Source organism: Myotis myotis, unplaced genomic scaffold (genome assembly GCF_014108235.1).
Source record: "Myotis myotis isolate mMyoMyo1 unplaced genomic scaffold, mMyoMyo1.p scaffold_m19_p_9, whole genome shotgun sequence".
NCBI lineage: Eukaryota > Metazoa > Chordata > Mammalia > Chiroptera > Vespertilionidae > Myotis > Myotis myotis.
In genome coordinates, this window is record NW_023416401.1 from 34372760 (window position 1) to 34399038 (window position 26279).

At 38.2% G+C, this 26279-nt stretch overlaps 1 protein-coding gene across 5 annotated transcripts in view; it reads right to left on the minus strand.

The window, feature by feature from the left end:
• Positions 1 to 26279, minus strand: part of ARHGAP28 (Rho GTPase activating protein 28) — a 134939-nt gene that overhangs the window by 33072 nt on the left and 75588 nt on the right. For 3 of the 5 annotated variants that reach the window (XM_036323368.1, XM_036323371.1, XM_036323372.1), the window contains exons 3-8: positions 25465 to 25682; positions 8965 to 9054; positions 3970 to 4054; positions 3144 to 3286; positions 569 to 734; positions 373 to 464 (exon numbers count right to left, since the gene is read on the minus strand). In XM_036323368.1, coding sequence (XP_036179261.1) covers positions 373 to 464; positions 569 to 734; positions 3144 to 3286; positions 3970 to 4054; positions 8965 to 9054; positions 25465 to 25682 — 794 coding nt within the window. The remainder of the gene's footprint in view (positions 1 to 372; positions 465 to 568; positions 735 to 3143; positions 3287 to 3969; positions 4055 to 8964; positions 9055 to 25464; positions 25683 to 26279) is intronic. The other 2 variants (XM_036323369.1, XM_036323370.1) reach the window with 2 other exon arrangements.

Consider the following 26279-nt stretch of genomic DNA (forward strand, 5'->3'; position numbering starts at 1 on the left):
TAATTGTCATATTTTATCTCAGACAGAATAATCAAATACACATAAAGACATACATACACACAAATAATATTTTTTAAAATACTGAATAAACCAGATATAACCAAAGTAAGCCATGTGACAGAGCATCCGTGTCCACCACCTGATGCTTTATGCTCAACAGGCTCCAGAAGTTCACTGCAAGGCAAACTGGTCCAAGTACTTGTCGGTTGGCTGGGGCTTCATGGAAGGAAACTGAAAATGGGCTGGGCCTGAGTCCTAACAGGGCTTCGTTTTATGTCCTTAACTCTAAAGGGAAATCCATCAGCAGGTTTACAACTAGCAAACAGCAAGCATGAGGCTCTCTCAATCCCCATTCCTCTATATTCCACTCACTTTTTGTAACACAAGGGGCACTTTCACTGCAGGGTCCTTCTTTCGGTCATTCTCCAGCAGGGCTGTAAGTGGAACTCCAAAAATCCCATTGTCTTCATCGGAAAATAGTTGAGAAAGAAAAAAGCATCAGAAAAACACTATCTTATTCCAAAGTGCCAAAGCGTTAAAATCAGAAGAAACCGGTCCTCTTAATTACCTCTTCCTTTTACTTTCTCTGTTTTGTTTCTCTTCAGTGGAATTCCAAAGGCATCAAAAAAGGCTGTCAATTCAATCAGAGAGAGGTGGCGGATTTTCTTCATGTCTTCAGCAGACAGATCTCCTGCTTCGGTTAAGCCAAATCTGGTTTTCTGAACAATAAATTTCTAAAATATATATTAAGGATATTTATTTTTTATTGCAAAGAAAAATTACTGTGCTTTCACTCAAATGCTACCTGGACATTCTAAATATATATGCTATTTGCAAAAAAAAAAAAAAAAAAACATCTCTGAGGTGCATGCTGCATTATAAAAAGATGATGAATATAATTTTCAGAACATCTGCAGGTTACTACTATGCTAAATGTGAAGCAAAACAGTGGTCTGAAAATACTACAACATCGTCATCCCAACCGTAAAAACTGCCTTCTTCTAAGGACCCTCCTAGATGGTCAACAGCAAACATCCCAGGCATCGCATGAAATGTACACACCATGGGCACATGTGAGACAGGCATACAGCCACATCATCTAGGTACTCCCCGGAGAGCTTTCAATATATTTTTTATTTTGAACTATCAGTGCTTAAATCAGGCATCATCTGTTCTCTTATGCATAGTTTAAAATACTGAAATTTCTAAATTGAAACTGATCGCACATGCTGCTGAAAGAGTAGTTATTTTACCTTCAAAATAAAATTTAGGTGATTCCAAATAGTCTTAAAAGAGAAAAACGCAAAGAAAGTGCCAAATAATCCTACTATCACTTTGAAGACAGTATTATTGTTATATTCTCTATTTCCATATTAGAAAGAAAAATATACTAAAACAAAAAAAAAAACCCTTCAACAATCCAGAAATATTGTAAAGACTATGAGACCTTTAAAAAGCAAAAGGCTGTTCTTATTAATATATAAGTATTGCTATAAAAATTATATATAAATAATAATAAAATATAAGTATTAAATAATAAATACATAATTAACATATAATTATATAAGTATTATATATATATAGTATATAACAAATACTTTTCTCTCAGAAAACCTAGTATTGGGGAAAAAAGTTAAAGTAGAAAAATACCATAGTTATTTAAATTACAAAGCTTTAGGTACACAGTCTTCATAGGGGTTCCTTAAATTAGAGCTTCCTTAGGGTTTTAAATCCATCCAATTCATTCATTTATTCATTCAATCAATCAATCACCAATTATTCATTGGAACTCCAAGTATTTAAAAGTTAAACAACAAAATGTAGGATGTGTTTTGGGGTATAACTTGCGCTATTAAATGTTTAGTTATTTTATCTTCTTTCTGAGACCAAGGTCCCATATAACAACACATAACAACAACAATATAGACAAGAATCATAATCACTTATTGAGCAATTATTGCATTTTAAACCCTATGCAAAGTTCCTCATGAGAGGGAGGCTGGCCTGTACCCTGGGTGTGCAAAACTTCAGGCGGAGACACACACTTGGATGAGAGGACTAGGGGCAAGCATCCTCCCTTGGGCAGCTCTCTCTAAAGATTCTGAGGGATTCCCCACGAAACCAGAGTCCCACTGGACTCCCTCTCTTGCTCTAGAATGCCCCTGTGCCCTTCACCATAGAGGCTGCTTAGAGACCAAGAGGGTTTTGGGAGTTTAACACACATAGGTTCAAATCCTGTTTCTGCAATCTACTAGATATGGGCTACTTAGTTTCTTTGGGCCTCAGTTTCCTCAGCTGAAAAATGGGACAAATCACAGGAATGCTTACAGCTGAATACCTAGTGCAATGTCAAGCCCCTGGAAGGCACTCAGCAAGTCTTACAGTTCTTGCCCTGCTTGCTTCTTCCTCTCCTTCATGGGATGCTTGTCTGGGAAAGATCCAGGCCTCCTGGGGCAGACCACCTGTTTCTAGATGACTCCCTCCTTTAGCTCTGGAACTACCTGAGCCCTGCTCACCATGCTGCCTGCCCTTGTCAGCACAGAAATTCAGGGCTCCATATCATGAACTCTTCTCAAATGCATTTATTGAATAGCAAGCAGATCAATGTAACATAGTTCCTGTATTGGGCTATCAGGATATAATATCCTAGATATAAGGAGGCTTTCAGGATAATGAAGTATGGAGCACTTCTTGCTCATCCATAATGAAACTATAAATTCTTGACTTTGTTTTTTGATTAATTTTTAGTGTCTGTCCTATAAGCTTCATGTCTTGTTGTTATGACTATGACTTTTTGCAATGCTCCCATGTGATATGTGGGTCTAGAGGCACAAGTAGGTATACTGTTAGAATCTGCATTAACCTATAAGTAAGGACACAAAGTACATGAAAGCACACAGCCAGGTGGAAATTTCATCTCTACAACAATATTCAAGCTCACATACCCTCACAACTCTTCCTCACCCCAGGGCTGCCAGCAACAGCCAGGCAGGTTTCTCTGCACAGCAAATAACGCCCCGAGTTTATGATGCTTGGCCTCTCCCTATCTCTGTGCACACCCAATGAAGTTTTTAAAAATTCTAGTTTGTGCCATGTAGAAGTCACAGGCAGCTAGTGGAATAATGATGAAAGCTTTTACTTACAGTAAAAACATAGTCTTCTTTCTTAAAATCTGACTTTTTACATTTATTTCTTTTTGGAGCCTCTGTAACCATTTCTGAGTAAGATACTTCAAAGGACAGCTCTTCAGCTTCAGGTGGAATGTTCTTTACCCGATAATCATCATCTAAGAAAAAATGATATAGAATATTTAATACGCCACTTACTTTAAAATAAGCAGAAACTATTTACAAGTTAATCCATCAGCATGTTAGAATGTTTACGTTCAGGGAAAGGTGTCAGACCCAGTAACGTAGTATTCTCAGACTTCCATATGAATAAATGTCTATAATCATCATCTAAACAAATTTTCTATTTAATTGATGTTTTCAATTTTGGATGTTTGTCTCATGAAAGGCCTTGAGGATAACTAGAGGAAGTCCAAACATGGCATATTTCTATATATTATTATGATATTAAAATTAAGTCCATCTAGACCTAATGTTGCTGCTGTTGGGGAAGCATCATTAGAGTGGCCTACTTCCGGCTTATTTGCAACTGTTAAGAGATCCAGATTACTTGTGAAAGGGGCCCCAAAACAAAGACACTACCCAAGTGAGTGGTTTCTAAATGATATGGTGGTAGCAACGGAGGAAAAGATTCTGCTCCCAGTTTGGCTTTATTACTTTTGTCTGGTGGGACTGAACAGGGTGTTTGGAGGTGGAAGGAGTGCATGCTGGAGTGACAGAATCAACATGGGGAGAATAACACCTACATTTCCCTTTAAGGAATTCACTGCTACCTCTATGGAGCACCAGAACAAAAATGAGGAGACAGAGCTTAAGTTCAGCAGGAGGCTGTGCCACTCACCACTCACGGAATTCTGAACCGGCTGTCCAGGGCTGGCCGATCCGTTGGAATGAACTGGTATATCTGGAATAGTCTCGAGGATAGACTGGGAAACAAGGAAGATGAACACAGAGCATTTACCATCAATACAGTCTACCTACATTTCAATCTGATTTATGTTCTGTAGTATAAGAGAATTAAAAGAAATTCTTGAGCCTGCATCTAATTTCCTTTGTTTCTTCATTCAGTTCAGACCTGTACGGCCCACACAATTACTCAAAAGAGAACTAGGCCAAGGTTAAAATAAGTGCAGCTTCTTAGCTCTTAAATATTTATTGCTCATATCTTTCCTAACACATAGATATTACATTCTTGATGTCACAGAGTTTGACAAATATAGTATTTTTTAAAATTGATTTTAGAGAGAGGAAGGGAGAGAGAAAGAGAAACATCGATGTGATAGACAAACATCGATCAGTTGCCTCCCCACACACACTCGACAACAGGATATTGAACCCGCAACCTATGTGCCCTGACTGGGAATTGAAACCAGTCACCTTTTGGTCTATGGGACGATGCTCCAATCAACTGAGCCACACTGGCCAGGACACCGTATTTGTTATTCTCTTTTTTTTGTTGTTGTCATTAATCCTCACCAGAGGATATTTTTCCATTGATTTTTAGAGAGAGTGGAAGGGAGGGGGGAAAGGAGGGGAGGAGGGGGGGAGGCTGGGAGAGAGAGAAAGAAAGTGTGAGAGAGAGATAGAGAGAGAAAATCAATGTGAGAGAGACACATCGATTGGTTGCCTCCCACATGTGCCCTGACCAGGCTGAGGATTAAGCCTGCAACCCAGGTATGTGCCCTTAACCAGGAGTTGAACTTGAGACCCTTTGGTACATTGGGCCAACAATAACCATTGAGCAACATTTGTTATTCTTGATGTACTTGGTCATACATTTTGTTCATAAACTCTAATCATGACATAGCTAGGTGTTATTAAAAGTGATGCTAGAGCCAGACTGCTTGAATTTTAATTCTGGCTTTGCCACTTACTGTGTGACTTTAAGCAAGTTACCAGAACTCCCTATTGCTTAGTCTCCTAATCTGTAAAATGAAGATGTTAACAGAACATATTTCAAAGAGGTATTATGAATTGTAAAAGACTTATCCTATATAAAATTACATGAAACAGTATCTGGTAGATAGCACTATATAAGAGTTAGCTACTATTAATACATTAACATATTAATTCTTTCACTATAAAATAGAGTGATAACTACCACCAAATATTGAAAAACATTAGAAATGCACAACCTATTTGTATCAAGATTAGCATAGCTCTGGTAACAATAACAAAAAATTACACACACACACATACACATGCACACATACTAACCCCACATATTAGACTAGTGGTTAAAAATGCTAAAGTAGTAGCAAAGCATATTCTGTAGTATAATAAAAGAATAATATAACATATAAGCAGGATTTATTTAAGCAACAAAATTACAGTTCATTAGAAAAACCTATCACTGTAATTTCCTGAATTGCTTAAATAAGAAAAATAATATATTCATTTTAATAGATGATGAATAATCATTTTATATAATTCAACCTCCATTCCTGATAAAAAGCAAGATACCTAGAATAAATATTCTAGTTAATGATGAAACTTAGTAGAATGTCACGAGAAAATAAAAACTTACCTAAAGATCTCCATAATTATTATTCAATGTTATAAGTGACTGTGGTCAGTCAGTCAGACAAGGAAAAGAAAAAATAAATTGGGTAAATAAAATTTTCAGTATTTCAGATGATATCTACGCAAATTATAAAATCAAATGAAAATTTATAAGTAAAAAAAAAATTTCAGAAAGGAAGCTATACGAGATACTTTTGTAAAAGAACAAAATAAATAATTTCCTTATATGTCTGCAAAAACAAACTAGAAGATATCATAAAAACCCTACCATTTAAAATATGAAAGAAAACTATTAAATTCCTAGTAATTAAACAGTGAAAAGATGTGTAAGAAAAAAATGTAAGATAGAAAATTATGAAGTTTTTTTGAAGGACAGATGACATAAATAAATGGAAAGACACAATCATTGTTTCTCAATAAGAAACAATATTTTAAGATGTGAATTCTTTCCATGACATTAATCTTTAAATTCAATAAAATTCTCAGTCAAGTCCTAACAAGATTTCTTTTTTTAATGGGAAGTAATAGTCTTATTCTAAGTTCATCTGAAAGAAAACATTTCTAAGAAGAGCAAAGAAAATTTTGATGCAGAATAATGAGATTGAATGTAGATTAAAAAAACTATAAAGTTATAGTAATCAAAATAAACACTGTATTTATAGATGTTTCATGTATCATAAAGGTTCATTTCAGATGTGTAGAAAAAATGAAAGATTAAAAAAAATATTGGTCAAGCCAAGGTTATCCCTTTGGAAAAGATAAAGTTAGGATACCTACTTTATACCATCCCATAACACAAATTTCAATGTGGCAAATTATCAGGAGTCTCTGCAGTCTTGTAGGTGACAGTAAAATGTCCCGGGGAACTTATCTAGGCAGGTGAGGTTTACCTTCACAGACGTCATGCCAGGACCCCTGAAGCCCGTGCCACCACCTCACCGAATTACTGGAAATGCCACCATCTAAAAACTGGGGAACCCAACTAGAGTGCCTGTAGCTTCCATAACCAAAAACAGGGGAAGCAAAATGTATTTACCTCTTGGTAAAGATGTTCTAGAACGATTTTCAATACAGGTGCATTAAGAGTTAAGTTGGCCTCTGCGGGCTGCTCTAGCAAATACCCAATTGTTGGACATTTCTTAGTAAAGATATTTTGAGTAACAAACCAAAGTCAAAGTCAGTCACATTGGAGACTGGTGCCAAAGAGATTTTTTTTTCTTAAACTTTTATTTATGTCATTATCAGCATCAAATCAGTTTTCAGAAAACAAAATGAAAATAAAACCAAAATCTAAGTCATCTACCCCAGGAAGCTCTATGATTCCAATAAAAATCATTTCTTTCTTTCACACTCTCAAATTTTCAAGAATCCTATTTGCAGAAAATATGTACTCAGTAAGGATTTTTAAAATAGTGAAAGAATGTATGAATGAATGAATGAATGAATGAATGAATGAATGAATGAAGCAACCAATGATATGGAGAAGCTATCAGAAAAGAATAAAGAAATGAAAGAACATGACTAGCATCAGTCCAATTTCAAGTAAAATTTTGGTCATGGAACTGCCATGGAAAAGCCTCAGAAGCAAGGCCTTTCCAACCAACTTTCTTAGCAACTCAATTGTGCAAACACCCCACTTCAATTTCTGCTTGTTGTGTGCCTGGAACCACAGGCAATGCTTTGTTGAGGCTCATACAAAATGTCTTGCTTGGGTGGCAGAGTCAGCTAGAGAGGCAGATGAGGGGTCAGACTATGCCAGGAGCTTTCATATTAACTAGAAGGTCGGGGGAAGAATGGTAGGCTTTAAGCAAGATGTGCAAGCTGTTGGAAAGGTGAATTTGAGGTGTATAAACAAACATCCAGGAGATGACTTAAGGAGATATTTCAGCAATAGAGAAAGATAATGATAAGTTTCTGAACTAAGGAAGTAGTTGTAGGAAAAGAGGGGAGTAGAAATACTCTAGAACTACTTAAAATGATAAAATCCACAGGTCTCGGTGATGGGCATGTAGAGGGGGAGAGGATAGGTGATTCTGAGACTAACATCTGGATCTTGGGCACCTGGGTATCACCAGCTGAGGCAGAGCATAAAGGATGGTGGGCAAGAACCTAAAGTAGGACTCCCCAGCCACAGGGGCACAGCACAACTGTATTAAGGCATAGTATACACAACTAGTTACTTCTGGTACTTACCAGAGTTTGTGAATGGCTTACTTTGTTTTAATAAGTACAGTGGACTGTAGTTCATTTTATGAGACATACTCATTTGCATTCCAACATGGTCTTAAATGGGAATGTAAGGGCTGAATTTATAGCCAGTTGTTCAGACAGTATGGGTCATTCTTAGTCTATCTATGCCAACACCTGTAGTGTCACTGACAACTTACTCATTAGACAAAAGTCACTCACATTATTTTATGTTTCTTATGTGATCACTGTACAATGAAACAAAACAACTCCATAACCGAAGATCTAAAAACACAACAGAAAAGCTAATTTTCATGGGGATAATACAATTATCTCCCTGAACAATGGGATATACTGGGAGTGTGTCATGCATGTGAATGTCAACCATACGGTGTCTCAAAATGGTCAACAGAGGAGAAACTATTGTCCTGCAGGGGCGTCTGAATGTGCCTCCTCCGTCTGTCTGAAGTGCTATTTCTGTCCATCAGAGAACCACTGTCTCCTCTAACAGGAGCTCTCACTCCTTCTGGTCCATTGTATCACCCCCGCCAGAGCATATGCACGGAGACACCAGTGAAGGGGGAGAGGGTAAGTGATGAGAGTTTTAACAAAGAAAAGTACAGGTTCTGTTACTCAAGGCCAAGTGAGTGAGTGTGTATGGAGTAGAGGGTTTGCATGGGTGAGTCCTGAGACCTAAGGCTGGAAAGGGAGGCAACAGTGGAAAAACTTCAACAAGGATAAGGAGTTTTACCTTACTCTGCAATTAAAGGGACTTCTGTATCAAGATGGCAGAATTAAGCTAGATCATGTGTGTGGTGAATTCAGCTAAAAAGACTAAAGTTAATAAAATTCCTTCATGCTTGACAGATGTAAAGAACACCCATTGGTTTCTGGCTGCAGTGGTATTAATTTATGAAGTCCTCTTTTAAACTGAAATATATTCACTCCTCAGTTTTGAGTCTCCTTCCTCCTAATTATTTCAAGGTTCCTGGGTCTATTGGCAGCTGTGGTTTTCTTGCAAACTTATTTACAGTTTTCCATATCTATTTTGAAGAAACTGCTTCTTTTTGCCTTGAACTGGCAATTTTGCCCTGACATGCAATTGTCTTGGCATGCGATGACTTACCACAGAGCCACTCCTGGGAAGTGCAAACTTCCCTTCTTCATCCTGGGACCCATCTGACAAGGTAGTACTGTTGAGAGAAGCAGCATCTGGCTAAATGGAGAAATGAAAGTGCATTCTTATTCAGGCAAGTACTTTCTAATGTGTCTGTGCATTCCACTGTGTACATAGCTGGATATGTGTGGCAACCTATGAAGTTACAACTGCCTGAGCCCAAACAATTGCATCCAGCCCTTCAGGGTTCATTACTGCAGCCACCTAAACACGCTCTGACACTGGCTTCTGTGGCAAACGCTTCTATTGCCTACCACAAGCTCTATTTTCCTTAGCAATATCTTGGTTTTGTTCCAGGGATTTGAGTATTAAACTACAGAACTTGATCACCAGGTTCTTTTGCAGCTAAGAACGATCATGAGACAAGTGTGGCCAATGAGGTGAGAGGGTAATTTACCGAGTGCTTCCAGAAAAGCTACGGCTTTCCTGAACAAAAGAGCAAGGTCAGCTTGTGAACGCTCATGACAGTACATGGATGAAAGCCTGCAACTGCCAAGCATCTTGTATGAGTAAGGACAATGGCCACAGGGAGGAATGCCAGAAGGTCACCTGAGGTTGGTCCATGCTAAGGGGCATCATGTAGCTTCTCTGTCACCCTTGGCCCAGGTCTCTTTGCGTGAGGCGAAACAACTCTTCATTTTCTATTACATGCAGCCAAACACAAACTTAACTCATCTCACTTTTTTTAACAGACTCTAAAACAACCTTTTTCAGAGATTAAAATTCAATAGTAATAGTATCAAGTTGTTTTTAATTTATAAAGCTGGGACAAAGAAATTTTTGCTTCAGTGTACAGTGGCTTCACTGAAATTTAAGGCCTGAATATTCTTTCCTATTCCAAAGTTGGATATAAATTATACTTATGAAAACATATAGTTTTGTCTTTTTAAAAAACTGTCAGTCATCTTGCCTGACTGTATTTTCTAAATTTTCTATAGAAGGTATGCATTATTTACAAAATGAACAAGACACTTTTTTAAAAAAAACACATAAAACACAAAACTAAAAGAAATTCAAGTCAAGATGGTGACTTGACAATCACTACATCCCCTCTCACCTCAAGTCACTAAAAATTATAGAAAACTATATAACGATGCTTAAATCCTCACCCACGGATATGTTTTCATTGATTTTAGAAAGAAAAGAAGGGAGAGGGAGAGAGAAACATTGATGTGAGAGAGAAACATCAATTGGTTGCCTCTCACGCACACTCTGACCATGGATAGAACCTGCAATCTGGGTATGTGCCCTGACAGAGAATCTAACCTGCGCCCTTTGGTACATGGGATGATGCTCCAACCAACCAAGCCACACTGGCCAGAGCAAAAACATATATTTTTTAAAGGAACAGATATTTAACAGCACTTTAAACCAGTAAAGAAGTGTGTAGGATATCAACTGATAAAAATTTGTAGATAAAAATAAAATGGAAAAAAAGAGAAAATGGGCCGGGCCAGCATGGCTCAGTGGTTGGGTGTCAACCTATGAACCAGGTCACCAGTTCGATTCCTGGTCAAGGCACATGCCCAGGTTGCAGGCTTGATCCCCAGTAGGGAGGCGTGCAGGAGGCAGCTGATCAGTGATTCTCTCTCATTATTGATGTTTCTCTCTCTCTCTCTCTCTCTCTCTCTCTCCCTCTCCCTTCCTACACTAATCAATCATAAACCAATAACTCGCAGAGAACAGTAGGGGCCTGGAGAGCTGTAATTCCGCCTGAAAGTGTGCTGGCATCTTATGCCTTGGAGAACCCTTTCCATCCTATGTTTTCATGGATGATGTGTTTGGTGGATCATCTCACTTTCTTGCAGTGACAGGATTCTGTTACACAGGGCTATGGGGGAGGGACTGGGAGCTGAACAGGAGAAAACAACCAGGATCCATAGTCTTGATCAGAAGTTCTCCCTGCACTGGAGGCCAATTGTAAAAACTGAGGATACTTTCTGCCACCTGAGGAGACATGTACACGACCCTGACCAGACGGTATCCACACGCAGGCAGACATTTCACTGTTTGCACCACTTATTGCCTAACATTCCAAAACCTAACATGTTCTCTACACAGATGTTTACATTTGGAACATAACTAGAGAAAACTAAATATTTATATCTAGTTGATACTGAAATGCTGAGAAAAGTATTTACATGGCAGTCTGTTATTTTTCCTTATGAGCTCAACCACAAGGACCAAAGTTTAGTTGAGAACATCCTCCACTTAGGATACACATAAAAAAACCACCTAGTATTTGTTGTTTAAAAACAATAGAATTTAGTTATTTTTTATTTATTAAATTAGTCCTTGTTGATTTTAAGAGCTATGAGTGATGGGGCTGTGGGTATCAGTGTTTGCCAAAAGTATGAATTATGTTGCATCTTTACCCAAGAGAAATGAGAATATACAAACCTTCATATTACATGAATATTCATGGAAGCATTACTCATAATAGCTTAAACCTGGGAACAACCCAAATGTCCATCAACAGGTAGTATATTTATGCATGAAATATTATTAGTAATAATACCAAACTTCTAATACAAGCAACAAATGGATGAATCTAAAAATTATTCTGAGTAAAAGAATCCAGATGCAAAAGTGTCTATTATATTAATAATTCCATTTATATGAAAGGTGAGACCAACTTAAGGTATCAGAAATCACAACCGGCTCGCTTCTACAGGAGTGGGAAGACAATGGGCTGGAAAGGGTCTGAAGGAAATTTCTGGAGGATAGAAATGTTCAATATTTTGGCTGATTGTGGTTGCTTGGGTGCAAACAATTGTTAAAACAACTTAATTATATACCTAAAGTGTATGCAGTTATTGTTTGTGAATTATACCTCAATAAAAAGAACACATCAGAATAATTTGATTCCCTACAATAACTGAATTCACGGTGATTTATGGATCACTGCTACGAGTTAAGAACCTATGCCTACCTATATGAATGAGTACATCAGAGATAAAAAAGTTGTTCTTGGGGAATAAGAATAATCTTGGTAAAATTTATAAAAAGTTTGAGACTAGCTAAAAATAATACAATAACAACCAAGAAAAATATTACTAATTTGAACATAAAGAAGAAATCTAGAACACAAAGCAAATAAACTAACATGATAAAAAATTGTGGGATATTGAAATCTAATTCAAGCAAAGTAACAACCATTTAATCTGTGTTCTAGAGGGTGGGACACAGAAAATGGGGGGAAAATGAAGACATAACAGAACACAATGTCCAAAAACTGGAGACAAAACGGTTCTCAGATGGAAAGGAAACACTGATTTGTGTTTGAAATGAATGAAATAAAGGACAGATCCTTGAGAAACTTCAGAACTACAGATTTCTTATTTTGTAAGGAAAATGAACTTCTAATTTTAGGTATAAGTCATGCAACTTAGTGATAAAATTATGCTGCTTTAATATCAGACATCATGACTATATTTGCAATGATTTATAAATGAATAGCAAGAATAGGCAGTTTTTTCATTTATAAGATTGAAAATGCATTAGATTATCTCACAAGCACATATGACCTAAACAAATATTTCATCCTCAGTCACAGACACTGGAAATGCTCTGGTTTTCATTAAGCAGGAAGCATATTTGGAGTCTATTCTGACAGTCATGGGCTGCTTTGTAGGTCTCTTGCTTATGCTCTAAGATTTTTAACAGCATTTGCAATACAATGGCATTCCCCAAAATAATATGAAAATATTCTATTCCCTGACTAAAGCCAACTTTTGCAAAATTAAATATAAAAGATACTAATAAAACCATGAAGTTTTACATGAGACCTTAGAAACTTTTATTTTTCATCTTGCTTCTCTGTATTTTCTTTCCACAAAAGTATACGTATTACCTTAATAACAAAAACACATACCTGTATTGAAGTGGGAACAATGCTAAGGAGGCACTACAAGAAAACTTAGGTGAGGATGGAGGACGGAGGGTGCACCACTCCCAATCACTCAAAATTAGAGAGAGTGGAAAGTAAAAAGTAAGTAATGTATTACATAACTGTACAGAAATTCTCAGATTAACAACAGCATAAGACAACCTTGCTGGCAAGGAAAGAACATATCCACAAAAAGCAAACAGACAAACAAACAACAAAGCTCAGAGTGAACATTTTAAAGGGCAGTAAGGGGCCCAGGGTAATGGCCAGGATAACTTACTGTAAAGTGTTTTCTGAACAGAGGGGCCAGCCTCACCTCCCAGCAGCCCCTTTATACTGAACAGCAGGCAGCAGCTATGTATGAACCCAAGGAAGACACTCTGAATGAAGTGAGCCACCTGCCTTGGTAAGATGTCCAGTGCTGGGACCAAAGAAGACTTTCATTTAATCAGGTCACTCAGAACCTCCACAAAAGACATGGATGGGAAAATAAAAGGAAAACATCAGCTTTGTCTAGGAGAGAAAATGAGGTCATTCACTGTTCTCCCTTTGGCACTAAAGATGTATGTTTGTGTGTGTGTGCGAGAGAGGTGTATATATGTGTATGTGTGTGTGCGGTGTGTGTCTGTGTGTCTGTGTGTACTAATGCACACACTAATGCATGTGTGCTGTTAAGCTCACTTCCATTCATGCACAGTTCTCACACTTGATTGACTTATACAGGACCCAAAGTTTTCCCTATTATTCAAAAAAGAGTTAATTGGGAAAATAGCTATACAAAGACAGGAAATCATATAGCAGTGACATACCCTAAGTCATTAGTTAATCAACCCAGTTCATTAATAAATATAAACTAATCACCTAAGATCACGAGTCATTGGAGAAAATCAACATTAAAAAGTCGGCCATGGAGAAAATTAATATCCTGAAAAGACATATAGTGATAAACACTCTGGGAGAAAGAGATAATGGAGAGAAGAGAAGGCAGCTTATAATGATTTAAAAATTTCAGAGGGATTTGAGAGGCTATTGTATCCATAAATCAGGAATTAACTATAATAATAAAGGGGAAATTAGTAAAAAATGAAGAGTTCTTTTGAATTAACAAATAATTGAATTTAAAAATTAATAGCAGTTAAATTATAACCACTCAGGACAAATATTAGAATTAGGGATCTACAAAATGATGTAGACAAAATCTTTGTTGTTAGCATACAAAACAAACAGGGGAAAAAAGACATGTAAAATGTAAAAGAAATCTTAAGAGATATGAGTTTAATGCAAGCAATGAAATGAAAAATAGAGAAAATGAGAAAAATAAAATAGAAAAATGATGGGAATAGAATGTTCAGAACTGAAAGGAACATTTTTCAGAAACAAAAAAACTGAGTACTGATAAGAATGAAAAAAAAATTATTTCATATTCTGATGACAGTCCAAGTCTCTAACAAAAATGATAAACCTAAAAAACTTCCAGAAATATGAAAATGAAAGCAGGATATAAACACTAGAATAAGATTTAGAGAGGCATCAGACTTCTCAACAGTAACATTATATGTAAAAGCAAATAGATTAATATTTACAAATATCTTAAAGAAACTGATTTAAGGCCTAGCATTTTGATACTCATCAAGTTAGGATTTAAGCTTTGTAGATATGAAATTTTAGTATCCAGAGATATTTCTTGCCAGATATGCTGAAAGAATAAAAGGTGCAATCTGGAGGAAATGGCGACAGAGTAAGTGAATGCTGCATGGACATGCTCTCAGAAACAAACTGGAACTACAACTAAAATACAGAAAAACTTCCAGAATAATCAAAAGAAGGTTCTCAGGAGAGAACCCTGATACCTGAGACCTAAAGTAGAGACAGCATAGATACAGCAACTGAAGTTCCAGAGAAATATCTCAGCTGTGGGGGGTTGCCACTGAAAACTCTGGGATCTAATCCCCAAGTTGGGCCCCCCAACAGAGAGCACCACAACTGAGAAGGGTACCCACATAACATCTGGCTATGAAAAGCAGCGGGGCTGCTGTCTGCCAGGGAGTGACAACTGAAAATTCAGATACCCTCTTAAAGGGCCAACACACAAAATTCCCTGTGGAGCCGCCCACCTTCTGCTCTGAAGAGGAGGGCAGAGTGGACTGAAGCCAGGATTGGGGACTTGGGGGTTAGAGCTCAGAAGGCAGACACCCCCAGTTTCCTAGGCTGAGTCATTCCCACATGCAGCGGAGGAGGACAGACATTTGCCTTGCCTTGGGGGAAGACAGTTGACCACCCTATTGGAAAAAATCTTGCCCTGAGGCCACTTAAGAGACTAAAAATAACAATTAGCCTCCAAGCAGAAGCAACTGCCCTACCCTGTTGAAAAAACTCTAGACACAAGTGAGGATGATGGCATGGGGGGGGGGGGGGGATTCAAGTGGAATGCTATAGGCAGAGGTGGTTCTGGAGGCTTTGACTCTTTGCCTGATCTAATTAGTCAGAAACAGCCTTTAACAATGTCCTGCACTAGAGATTGAGAGGCATAGAGGATCTACCTAATACAGAGTCACAAACTCAAAGACAGCCAAAATGAGGAGACAAAGAAACCATCCCCAAATGAAAGAACTAGAGAATTCTCCAGAAGAAGAGATAAATGAAGCAGAGATAAAAAATTTATCTGAAACAGAGTTCTGAGTAATGATGGTAAAGATGCTCAACAGAATGAAAAAAGATATAGTAACAAAAGAACAGTCTGAGATAAAGAATGACATAACATAAATAAAGAACACATTGGAAGGAATACACAGCAGGTTAGGGGAAGTGGAGGAACAAATCAGCAAATTAGAAGATAGGGTTGAAAAAAATCACTCAATCAGAGAATCCAAAAGAGAAAAACAATTAAAAAACAGGAGGACAGCTTAAGGGAGTTATGGGACAATGTGAAATGTAACAATATTCGAATAGCAGGTGGGCCAGAAGAGGCAGAAAGGGAGAAAAGGATAGGGAATGTGTTTGAAGAAATAATGGCAGAAAACTTCCCTAACCTGGTAAAGGAAAAAGTCACACAAGTTCAGGAGGCACAGAGAACCCCAAGCAAGAAGAACCCAAACAGGCCCATGCCCAGACACATCATAATTAAAATGCCAAAAGTTAAAGACAATGAAAGAATCTTAAAGGCAACAAGAGAAAAGCAAACTGTTATGTACAAAGGAGTTCCCATAAAGCTGACAACTGATTTCTCATCAGAAACTCTACAGGCCAGAAGGAAATGGCATGAAATACTCAAGGTAATGGAAAGCAAGGATCTGAAACCAAGATTACTATATTCAGCAAGGCTATCATTCAAAATAGATGGTCAAATAAAGAGCTTCCCAGACACACACACACACACACACACACACACACACACACACACAAAAGGCTAAAGGAGTACATCACCACCAAGCCAGCATTTACAAGAAATGCTAAAGAGACTGCTATAATGAGAAGAAGAAACAGAGAGAGAAACCTAGCCATACAGAATTAAAATGGCAATAAATAAAGACCTATCAATAATGAACCTAAATGTAAATGGATTAAATGCTCCAATCAAAAGGCATAGGGTAGCTGAATGGATAAAAAAACATGACCCAACTATATGCTGTCTACAAGAGACCCACCTCAGAACAAAAGACACATATAGGATGAGAGTGAAGAGATGGAAAAAATTTGTTCCATGTAAATGGAAAAGAAAAAAAAGCTGTAGTAGCAATACTCATATTGGACAAAATAGACTTTAAAATTAAGGCTATCACAAGAGACAACAAAGGTCACTACATAATACTAAAGAGATCGATCCAACAAGAGGATATAACCCTGGTAAACATATATGTACTCAATATAGGAGCATCTAAATATATAAAATATATAAATATATATATATATATATATATATATATATATATATATATATATATATATATATATATAGAAGGCTTTAATAGAGAGATGGACAACAATACAGTTATAGTAGGGGACTTTAACACCCCGCTTACTGGCTAGATCTTCCAGGCAAAAACTTAACAAGGAAACAGTGACCCTAAAGGACACACTGTATCAGATGGATTTAATTGACATTTATAGAACATTTCACCCCAAAGCAGAAGAATACGCATTCTTCTCAAGTGCATAGGATCATTTACAAAGATAGACCACATGTTAGGACAGAGATTAACTCCGTACTTTTGTGCTCTTACTAGCTGTCTCTGGTTATTCTTGCTGCAATATCTGTAACTGCATTATCGTTCAATAAATTCTTATTTCGAAAAAAAAGTACAATCTGCTAAGAAGATGTAACATTTTGTAATATATGTGATTATGCAAATTAACACTTTTACTAGTCTCTGTAGTCATTCTGTGATGCTAGCTCTCCTCCTCCTGTGAGAAAGACCAGAACAGCTGACCCTTCACAGCAGGAGTTTGAACTGCTAGGTTCACTTATATCTTCAAGGGTCAGTTGTACTTGCTTTCTCATTCTATAAACTTGTGAGCAGTTCGGGGTGTGGCTGGAGTGAAACTTAAATGTTCTCTTCCATTTCAGTGAGAAGTTTCTTCATGTGTTTGGCACTACATCGGCCACTTGATTAACCTTTAAAAGGGGATAAAATCTTTAAGAAATTGAAATAAAAGTGATAAAATAAAAGTGATGAAAGAGAAAAGAAATAAAATAAATCCACACTACTCATGAGAGTCCATGGCTTGGTGTGGGGGTGTCAGTGCAGCTTAAGGCCTAACACAAGGACCACTGTTAAGTTTGTCTTGACCACTGGAAAACTCAGGGAGGCCATAAGTGGCCTAACCACAACTTCCCCTCCCTTTCTGCTCCCCCAGATAAGGCACCCCAGCCAGACAAAGATCCTTATCCAGGTTACCAGACATAGTTCCTCGTTATCCCTGAGTCGTGGGTTTCAGCTCCTTGCCAGCTGTGAAATTATACAAACAAGCCAATCACATCCTCCCATGGGAACCAGGCAGCACCTCACTCTCGTTACTACTAAGCCTGCTTCCTGCAGCCCTTCTTGTTCACTCTGCTCCAGGTGCTCCACGTGTGGCTGTGGGTGGTGTGTGGTGTCCTCCTCCCCCAGGCTGTGAGACTAGGTGACTAATAAGATGCTGTCCATCTTATCTGTCCAGTGTCAGGTGTCATGTGTTCAACCACCTCTATTAACCTATTATCAGAGCAGGAACCCCTCCCTCACCTATGAGGTGCAGAGGAGACAATAAAAAATGTAGGGAGAGTTACGGGTAAAGTCTCATAGAAACCCGTTATTTGGAAACACATGAGTGTCTACCCTGCTCCTCCTCTGGCGGAGGGGAGAGGCAGTGGCTGCTGTGAAGGAAAACCAGCAGGCAGAGAAGAACAGATAACCCTGAGGCAGGTTCCTGGTTGGAAGTGAGGTATCCAGGACTCCTTGCACTATGGGCACAGCATGAAACCAGAGGACACCTTCCTCCAGCCCAACAGAAAACGGAAAACCTCTGACTAGAAAGAGTTAGCACTCTCATGAGAAATACAGTAAGAAAAAAAAATCAGAGACAACTTCTACAAAAAAGGGTTGTTCACAGCTGCAATCACCCAGGCTCCACCTCCAGACCTTGGCTTACTCTCAGTCACAGAAGGCAGCCAAAACACAAACTGGCCACATGCAAACCCTACAGCAGAATTTCAGAAGGGACCAGGAGTAACCATGAGTGAGTGCCCCATGCAAAATATGCAGAAGATGAAAATAAACTGTATAGAGACTAAGCATCATTATTGTCATCTTCATCAGATCAGAGGTGGTATAGGGATTGTTCATAGAATAGTAAAGAATCCCCCTTCTTCGGCTAGGAAGGGAGAAAAGCAGAACTAGTGAGAAGAAAACATATTGAAGTATAAGAGGTAAGTCTCCCACTGCAAATTTTCTGCAGCCCTGAGTCCCTGAGAAAGATATCAGTAAACCCATGACCTCCCACTTTTCCCACTTGGGGCGCACCACTTCAATAAGAGGACCAGCTTCATGCCAAGTGGTACAGATCGTGGCATGGATTCACCTCACAAAAATAAAGCCTTCTACTGAGATAGCTTTACTGACAGTTATAAACTCAGGTGAGCTCTCTTTGAAACTCTACTAAAACGAACAAGGAGTGCTCTAATGAAATATCTCCCACCCTGTGACACAATGACAACTATCTACCTCCTGTGCCACAGAGTACACTCTGCACCTTTCCCCACTTAGTACAATATTTTTAAGATGCTATCGTGCTAGTCCCCCTCCCCCCCAAATATTTACGTTTATAAAATAACTGAAATGTCAAAATATGTCTTATGGTGAGAACTACCAATTAATATTGAAAGCCACATGGAGGGTAGTGCAAGATTTCCCATTATGCGCTCAGCAAAGAAAACAAAGTGTTAGCTGATGACCTACTCCCCATTTTGCTTTACGGCTGTGGCTGTAGCTGCAGCTGTGGCTGTTTTTGATGTTGTAGGTGCAGGTAGGCCATATAGTTATTTGTGGTTTTAACTGGTTAATTATTCATTCCTGAGTTTAAGAGTCTTCTTTTTCTTGTTACAAGCAAGCATTTTTCTCAAATGTTCCTGATTGCATTGAAATAATTACTGTTTTCTAAACTGCTTACTCTTAAATCCCCTTGCTTATGTTACCAGGAGACCATTTCTGGGGGGAATTACTGATATCCCTTCCTCATCCAGGGTCGCATCCAAAAGAGGAGTTGGGACACAACAAAAATCATCTGGCCATTGAAAAAAATGAGAGTGCATTTCTATTCAGGCATATTCTCCCAAATGTCATTGTGCATTTAGTTATGTGTTTTGCATAATATGTGTATATTCCTACATATTTGTGGAGCTATACATACATATGACGGCCTTGCATTGATCATTGCATTTAGCCATGATCAGCCAGTACCTGCCAGGATGATGATAGACACTGGTCTCTGTGGAAACCAGATACTGTCAACTGCCCAACCCAAACCTAGGCGGTTATCTCCCTTAACAGAATTCTGATTTTTTTTCCAGGAACTTTTTTGCCCAACTAAAAAAAAAACTGATTTCCCAGGCTCTCTTGCAACTAAAGATGATCATATAACAGTTCTGGGCAACAGGTGGTAAATGGAATTCTACCACATCAGATTTCCAGGAAAGCAAGGTCAGAGGGACAGAAGCAGTCGGTCTAAGTTCCAGGAACTGTTAGGAACACTAACATGGTGTGGCCAAACCAACTTGTAAACAAAAGGATGAAGGCTACATATGAAACACAAATAGAAATGTAGAAGGAAGCTAGATCAATGCTAAGAAAAAGAATCATCAACCTTTAGCTTCTTAAAGAGAGAAAACCAAATCTATACTTTTATAACTCATGCTTTCTTGGATTTTCAGTTACATGCAATCAAATGTGTATATGTATATATGTTATTTAAAACAGAATGTATGACCACATTTATATGGTCAATTATAAGTCAGTATCACCTTTAACAGTTGTTTATCAATTATGAAAGTGGAAATAAATTAGACTGGCTATTTTTCTCAATTAAATGTTACTGAAAGAAATATTTGGTACACATCTTCTGAATATTATAAAAATGTATCTAGGCACTAGAATTCTGTTTGTGATGAATAAGACTGTAGATCTTGTGTTATGTGTCCAGAGGTTGACTTAGTATTTGTGATTTAGTATATAATGGCTGTACCAAAAAAAGGGTTAAATATTCTATTCCTTTATGGTCAGCACTCCATTGAAAATAAAATTTATTGTATATTTAATGAAATAATAAAATTTTATTTGGATCCATAGAAATAGTCATAATTTACCTTGCTTGTCTATATTTTCTAAGCTTCTAGTAAAGATTAATAATACTTTTATAATAAGGAAAAATATTTTTTGAAAGAAACAAATCTTACTGAAGAATTAGCACAGGGGAGTTGGATCAAGATAGCGAATTACATATACCACTTTCAGGTCTCCCTGCAAATCACTCAAAGTGTTAAAAGAGATACCTTTTTCAAAGAGTAGATCTAGAAACCACTAAACATTTCCATTAGTAGAAGAGAACTGTTGAATGTTCCTGGAAGATAAAAAGCAAGCAAGAATGGTTTGATAAGAATAGAGGAAAACCTCAGCTTGAAAAAAGGTACAGGAAGCTTTTAAAAATCTACAAAACTTCCACAGGAGGAAAATGTGCAGAAGGTGAATGCTGATCCAGAAAAAAGGCACATATTAAGAATGAAAATAGCCCTGGCTCAGTGGATAGAGCGACAGCCTGCACAGCAAATGGTCAAAGGTTCGAATCCCAGTCATGGGCGCATGGCTGGGTTGCAGGTTTGATCCTCAGCCCCTAGGGAAGTCAAGGGTAAGGAGAGCCTATGATAAACTAACAAAATGACTGTTAAATCTTTTTAAATAAATGAAAGGCAGAAGTATGCATACAACTATGGAAAATTACTAACATAAAAAATGAGGTTGAAGGGATATGAAAAAAGGCAGATCAAACATACACACAAACAAAGCTTGGAATATATGAGAACATTTAAGGGAAACAGAGGTTCAATCCAAGCAATACAGCAACCATCTAACAGAATTCCAAAAGGAGATAACTGAGAAAATGAACGGAATCAATACTTGTTTCAAATGTTAGAAGAAAATATGTAGAAACTGAAGAATGAACGAGCCCTCAGATTGCAACAGCTCAGTTAGTAGTGACCAGGATGAATTTTTCAAAAAGGTGAAACAGGTAGAAGCTCAAGGTTCCAATGATAAAAAATAAAATTTAAAACGCTTCCACATCTGCATATAAAGAAATGAGATTGATATAGACATTGCCGCAATGGTGCAGGAGAGAAGATATTGGACAAATATCTTCAAAATTCTGAAGAAAAATTATTTTGAGCATATGCTTCTATGTGCAAAAAATGAAGAGAACAACTAGTATAATCTACGTATCTATCTGTCAAATCATTGAGTTTATATCCCCACTAGGTAAGTTTGTTAGGTCAAATTCATATGCCTAAGATTAGTGCAAAATTACCCTATGAAAATTATGTTAAAGTTTCATTAAGAAAGTGAAATGGAGAATTTTAGGTAATCTATTAATGTAGATAAATGATGCCAAAAAAAGAATAAAGAGTAGTAGAAAATATGAGAGGGAGAAAGGGAGAGAGGGTAGGAGAAGGAGAAGGAGGAGGAAGAGGAGAGGAGGAGAGGAGGACACACAAAAAGACAGATCAGGGCAGATACTTTGAAAAAAAGAAGGAAGGGGAGGAATTGGTATTTATGCTGCCAAATCAAATAGGAAACTGAAAAATTTAGGTACATTCCTAAAAAACTTGCACATCTCTTTACTTGGAGAAAGAGATACTGAGGGGGAAAATCTGTGAAGATGATCATTAGGCTTTATATACTGTAAATGTACATATTTTAAAAAATATTGCTGCTTACAATTTGACAAAGAACAACTGAATTTGTAAGCAGCATATACAATGCTGGGCTTTCACTGACTTTGAGGCCCATTTGCCAGGATAGCACAAGACCTCTGCTTCTTGTGTACCTGGCCTTTCTTTTACCTGTGACCACACCTCCTGCCTCATTCCCATTCTCAGTTCACCTAGGGCTGGGGCTTCTGCAACAGGACCGGAAGAGAGAAGAGGAAGAGGACAGGAGGAAGAGCCACCCCTCCCTGGCCACCTCCACCATCACAGAGGCACTGTCTTAGGCCCTCTCTGGAGTTGAGAACACCAAACAGTGTATGCACCTGTACATGAGGTAAAAAGAAAAGACTCATTTATTTTGATACCTAAAGCCCTAATGGGGAAGTGCCTATTTTATGTTTCCCTTCAGGATCTAAGTGAAAGAAGAGGAAGGAGCCCCAAAAGATCTCTTTCCCTCCCTGATCCTGTTACTATCTGTCCAAAGTTTTAGGAACCCTAAAGAGGCCAGCTGTGCATTTTCTTGAGTAACTGGAGGATTTGGGAGAAGCCTACAGACCCTTTGCTATTTTGTAGTTTTATAGGGAAGAGCAACAACCTTTGTCTGAGGTAGCTGGAAATAGAAGTGGAAAGGAAAGCATGTACCCCAATTCTCAGGACTCTCTCCTAATGATCTGGGAGATAACTGGAAAATGACAGAGGGAATTTAAACCAGCAGTGTAAACCTTTTCCTGGATAGACATCTTGGCTGGGAACCTGTGGCTGGAGCCCTTGCCTTAAGTAGTGGGCATCACCTTTATTTACTTAATTATAGCTGTAGAAAATCTCACCATCCCTGACGACATAGGTTTCAGGTAGTTTGAAAATTCAAACATCACAGAACTCAAAACACACTTACTTCAAGGCATATCATTATATAGAAGACTAGGGGCCTGGTGCACGAAGATTCGTGCACAGGGGTGGGAGAGTGGAGGAGTGGGGAGAGTGTGGGGGGGTCCCTCAGCCCGACCTGCACCCTCTCCAATCTGGGAGCCCTCAGAGGAGCCCTCCCCAATCCGGGAGTTTCTGTCTATCTTTGCAGTCATATGAGCGAATTGTCTGAGACCCCCAACCCGGTTTGGTTTGTTGCTCACAGAATAATAGAGGCATTTTTTTTCCTTTGCTTCATTGGTGGAGATTTCCTGGAAGTTTTAGGATATCTTCCCTTTAATTTTTCCTAGACACTCTGATTTTACTTATGTCTCTCACCTTTGCTTTCCCTCCATCCCCCACTGCAACAGTAACTTGCTCCAGGCTCACTTTGCTCTAGTGTCTAGGACAGTGGTCAGAAAACTGTGGCTCGCGAGCCACATGCAGCTCTTTGGCCCCTTGAGTGTGGCTCTTCCACAAAATACCGACTTCTGAGCATGGGCCTCGAAGTTTCAATCACACTGCACATGCATACCTGCTCGTGGTATTTTGTGGAAGAGCCACACTGAAGGGGCCAAAGAGCTGCATGTGGCTCACGAGCCGCAGTTTGCCGACCACTGGTCTAGGAGATCCGTCTGCCACCAGAACTACGATTCCCAGCATTCCTGGTGCTCCCCGGGCTCTGGGCCTCCGCTTCCAGTCCTGGGGCTGCCCAGAACTACTATTTCCAGAATTCCTGGTGCTCCCAGCACTGAGAGTAACTGACTGAGGGAGCCACGTCCCCGCAAGCTGCTGGCTCTCCCATTTCTGCTCTCTGCCCAGTGCCTGTGTATGCAAATTAACCCACCATCTTTGTTGGGTTAATTTGCATATTCACTCCTGATTGGCTGGTGAGCGTAGTGAAGGGACGATTTACATGTTTTTCTTTTATTATATAGGATTCTAGAAGCATGCTATTCAATTCATTAGCTGTCAGCCACATGTAACTATTTAGATTTAAGTCAATAAAGAGAAAATAAAAATAAAAATTCAGTTCCTTAGTCACACCAGCCATATTTTGAATGCTAGTGCCACCTGTGAATGTGGCTACCATATTGGATAGCACAGAAATAGATCATTTCTATCACTATAGCAAGTTCTACAGGATAGTGCTATTCTTAGCACAAATGGAAAGGTTAATAAAGTATATGTGAGCTTCCCTGGCAACTACCCAATGTGATTAATATGTCAAAGGGAAGATATGACATAGACAACATAAAGTAACTCAAATCGAAAACTGGCTTCAACTATGCTTGCTACGCAATATCCTTGAAATTTTAATTTATGTCATTATTGATATTATAATTACACAGGTGAAAAACCTAAGTCAGATGATTAACTAACTTGTCCAGGGAAATTTAGTTATAACTGCAGCAGAATATCAAGTTTCCTTTTATCTTTATACTAATTACCCTCAAAGTTCTAAGAATCTCATCTTTATAGAACCTAACATAGGACTTTGCACAGATAATGTGTCCAATAACTATTTTTTGCATAAATGATGATGCAATACAACATTGCAATGATGCAATGAATGAATGAATGAGTTGTAAGGCAGAGTTTGCAATGAAACAAACATAGAAATAGGAGAACATGATTAACAGCCTCAGAAGTAAAAGTGTGTGTGGCCTTGGAACTCTCAGGTAAGGTGGAATTTCCACCAGCCATTCCTCATGAAACATGTCATGCTTTCCTCATGCTTTTTATGAATCATCTGTCTCCTACTCAATTAATGCTCATACCTTTCATTTTTTTACCTTTTTAACTTATTTGACCATAAAGGCTATCCTACTTACTCTTCCACCTCCACCTCCATTTATAACAAACCACCCAGACTTCTTATAATACTGCGGCCACTTTCCCAGGGCTCTTTTACCTGTTTCCATTCAGGGCTTAGATTTAAGTATAGGCTCTGTGTAGCCCATCCACAAAGACTTGCTCTGTTGCCAAAAAGTTACTCTGTAACTTCAGTGAAGAAGGGAATACGTTTAATGTTGAGGGAGACTGATGAATGGGATAGCTTACGTTTCAAATTAGTAAAATTTTGGACTGTGCTGTCTGCTTTAGTTTTCTTTAAAACCTAGATGATGATATGTTTTCCGTTTCCCTCCTTCATCTTTTCCCCCAACCAAACCAAACCTTTTGAGCCATGCTCAGTACTTACAGGAGATTCGCTGACTCCAAAGATGTCTCTGACATCCCTGACAGACTGCTTGTTCTTTTTTCTCATGGTTTGAGTGTAAGTATTATATCTCTTTTTCACTGCAGCTGCTTGGGTTCGAGTCAATGTGGAGAGCAAGGCTTTGCCATCCTCCTCTTCATCACCTGAGATCAGGGTTGATAAACCCACATCTTGCAACCACTCTGCTTCAAGTTCTCCTTCTGAAAAATACCATGACCAAGAGGAGGTTAGCACATTCTCTGTCTGATTGGATGAGGTGTGTATCTGTAGGTCTGTGCATATCTGTGAATAAGAAATATCAATAGTCAATATATTAAGACTGTCCTTTCCCCCCAAATTATAGAACAGGCCTATTAAAATGAATGAAAAGTTTGTATTGTATTTTTTAAATAAGTCAAATTTTAAAGTATTTTCTAGTACAATAAGGTTACTTGGCAGATTGAGTAAGGTTTTTTTCTTGGCCAGACAGTTAAATATAAGCTATATCTGGACTATCAATTCAAAAGAGGAAAAAATATGAATATTTAAACTAAAACCATAATAGAACAATAGGGGTTTAAACAGCATCCAAAAGGGCTTTTAACCACTCAAAGGCAGGTTCAAATCCCAATGCTACTATTTACTAGATACATGGATTTGGAAGGTTTTAAGATATCTTTTCGCTTCAGTGTGTTATTGACAAAATAGAGATAATAATAACAAAATTTTTACTCGGCTCTGAGGATTGTTTTACCGTTATGACAAATGGTAAAACACCTTGAACAGCGTATGTGGTTCAACAGTTATTTGTTCTCTTA